We start from the raw sequence: 2992 nt of genomic DNA, 5'->3' as shown, positions 1-2992 counted from the left end.
ATGGAAGACAAGGCGAGCATGGAAGTCCCCCCGTCCGAGCATCTGTGCTATGTCCGGTGCAACTTCTGCAACACCGTTCTTGCTGTATGTCTTACCTCAGTTAATCACTTTCCAATCTTACTCTCATCGCCAACTTCATGAATTTATAGCTTTATGAATAGAGAGAGACAAGCTTTGAGCTTCCTCTCTACGCCAAGAACGAATATTGTTGCACTCGTGTCTTTTTTTCCTTTTTTTGGGATCAATTTATAAAGTCCACAAGATGAGTTAATGAAATCATGTCTAGAGAGCGTTATGTCTTGTAATAATGGAAGGGTTTATTCTTCTTCTTCCTCTTCTTCATCAATCTTGAAGGTGGGGATTCCATGCAAGAGGATGCTGGACACAGTGACGGTGAAATGTGGGCATTGCAGCAATCTCTCGTTCCTGAGCACCAGGACTCCCCTTCAAGGCCAGTGTCTTGATCATCCCTTGAGCCTTCAGGTCCATTTCTTCTCCTCTCTATCTACTTCTTTCTACGCATCTCCCGAGCACAAGGAATGCCTTTTATAAGCAGTCCTAACTATATCTTCATGACATGTCTGTAATTTCGTATAGTAACTCTAATTCCATAAATGATGCATCAATACTACATATATGTTACTCTTTCTAGCACCGGCTACTCAAATCGATCTTTTGCCATGTCAAGTTTCATACTAATCGTTTTAAAACTTATTCGAGGCTTTTTATGCTATGTTATACCGGCTAAGTGTTTGTATTGTTGGGGAAGCAGGGGTTTTCCAGTGATTTTAGGAGAGGCCAGTCATCATCCTCCTCGTCCTCAACTTCGGGCGATCAGCCATTATCACCCAAAGCTGCCCCCTTTGTTGTGAAACGTATCAATAGACTCATCATTTAACTTCGTTTCTTTCTTTCATTTTTTTCTTAGCCCATTGAGTCCTGTATGGATCGTTAACCTTTTTTCAGCTCCGGAGAAGAAGCACAGGCTTCCATCTGCTTACAACCGGTTCATGAAGTAAGCACAGATAATTTTTTACTCTCTTTCATTTTCTCTTCCGCTCATAGACATATGGAAAGAAAAAGAAACTAGTGAAGAACTAACCAATAAATACCTGCATGTAAAATATATGAACAATAGAGAGGAGATACAGCGCATCAAAGCGGCGAATCCTGAGATACCACACAGAGAAGCATTCAGTGCAGCAGCCAAAAACGTAAGCACCTTTTCGAGACCCATCCGCACGTTCCCTTGCCCTAACTTTTAGTGAGACTTATTCCTTTCAAGGAAAAACAAATTTATTACTGTGGGATTTTCTATCTTTGATCTGCCGTTTCTTTCTCCATAGTGGGCGAGGTACATTCCACATTCGCCTTCGGGATCGGCTCCTGGCAGCAGTAGCCATGTAAGTAATCATCCCTTCCTATTTCTGCTTGGTCCAATTAAAAGGACGTGTATATTACAAAAAAAATTATTAAAGAATTTCATTTGCTCGATGATGGTGCCTAATAGATATCCAAGGTCATTAATAGTTTAATCGGCTACAAGCTGAGGAAAATGTGGGAATCGGTTCTTAGCCCAAGTGATTTTAATTACCAAAGAAAAACTGTATAGTGATCTTGCAGGAAGTTGTAGGCTACAATTTATCGAGAGACTGATATCTAAATTAACTCTTATGACATGATATAAAATCATTCAGAACTTGAGACTTATATATTTAACTTCGTAGTAAAAAAGATATTCCACAAAACTAACGATTGCACTTACACATTGTAGAATAAATTAACTATAGTGATTGAGTCTCTATGAGTGCTATAATTCTAATGCTTGGATAAACATAGTCCTCCAATGACTGTGGAATGACCCCAATAAGTCTAGAGAAGTAATTTAAACTAGATACAAAGAGGAAAATATGATGTGAATGTCAATAAGCTCTCTAGATTAGTTGGTTAGCGATAAAAAGTCATTCTCTCGGTTACAGGAATGAAGAGAATTGCAGTCACAAACGGCATGATAGAGGACATGCAGAGAGCACAAGGGCATATCGGATGTTCCGTCCTGCTGATGCTGTGTATCCACATAAGCAGAGCCGTTTTACTTTCCTTTCTCCTTCTGTGTCCTTTTTATTTCGCTAAATAACAAGCTACTAGATTGAGCGATTTAGAGCTATCTAATGTTGTCATGTTAATTAAGATTGATGACCATGTGAGGTGTATAAGTGTTTTCTATGTATGTGTAACTTTATGTTTTATCAATCAATATACTATCTTAGATTATTAGGTAGCTCAACTTAATTTCACACGCGCCATCAACTCAAGGGTAACCGAGTGAAAAATCATTTTGAATGACAATCAATTAACCTAGCTAAGAAAGTTCTCTTTTTTAATAAGACTTGGGATCCAATTTATATTTTAATGTGGAATCACTATATTCGCAATTCATAGAGAGACTTCAGCTGAATAGGAACGATGTTTAGCTACTGATTAAAAAATACTTGGATGATAATCTTATAAAAGGTCAAGAAAAGAACTTTCTACTGATTACTTATGCATAAATAGTCCGACAAGTTTCCAAGTTCTTGGCGAAGTGTTGGGAAATGAAAATCATTACTTAGTATTTTGATACTTGTAAGAATACCAGTTTCTTCCCATTTGCAATGAATGCACCAATTGAAACTTGTAAGAATACTGGAACGATGTATAGCTATGTACGTTATCAAAGGTTTGAAAAAACCTTTGCAAGATTAGATATAGATGTGTATCAAACTGAAAAGCGAGGACATGAACTTACTTTGTGTACATTGAAGATCTTATTTTCCACAATAAATTTCAGAAAATTCATATTGTCGGTCATCCATATGTATTTAATTGCTAGAAGATCTCAAGTCAGTTTAGGGTATTTGGATGACATGCCGTGTGTAAGTTAAGGTTTTGAAAGATAAAATAGTGATTCATATTTCAAACATATCCAATGACATGTATCTTTTCACATAAA

At 37.2% G+C, this 2992-nt stretch overlaps 1 protein-coding gene across 1 annotated transcript; it reads left to right on the top strand.

Annotated features, from left to right (window-relative positions):
- Positions 1-1884, top strand: LOC104435591 (protein CRABS CLAW). The gene is made up of 7 exons (XM_039307185.1): positions 1-84; positions 355-483; positions 773-875; positions 967-1015; positions 1139-1214; positions 1347-1403; positions 1840-1884. Exons 1-7 carry the CDS (start codon positions 1-3, stop codon positions 1882-1884), a joined length of 543 nt encoding a protein of 180 aa, XP_039163119.1.
- Positions 1885-2992: the final 1108 nt, after the last annotated feature.

Source organism: Eucalyptus grandis, chromosome 2 (genome assembly GCF_016545825.1).
Source record: "Eucalyptus grandis isolate ANBG69807.140 chromosome 2, ASM1654582v1, whole genome shotgun sequence".
NCBI classification, from domain to species: domain Eukaryota; kingdom Viridiplantae; phylum Streptophyta; class Magnoliopsida; order Myrtales; family Myrtaceae; genus Eucalyptus; species Eucalyptus grandis.
Note: the sequence above shows the minus strand (reverse complement) of the source record. Positions and strands in the feature narration are given on the sequence as shown.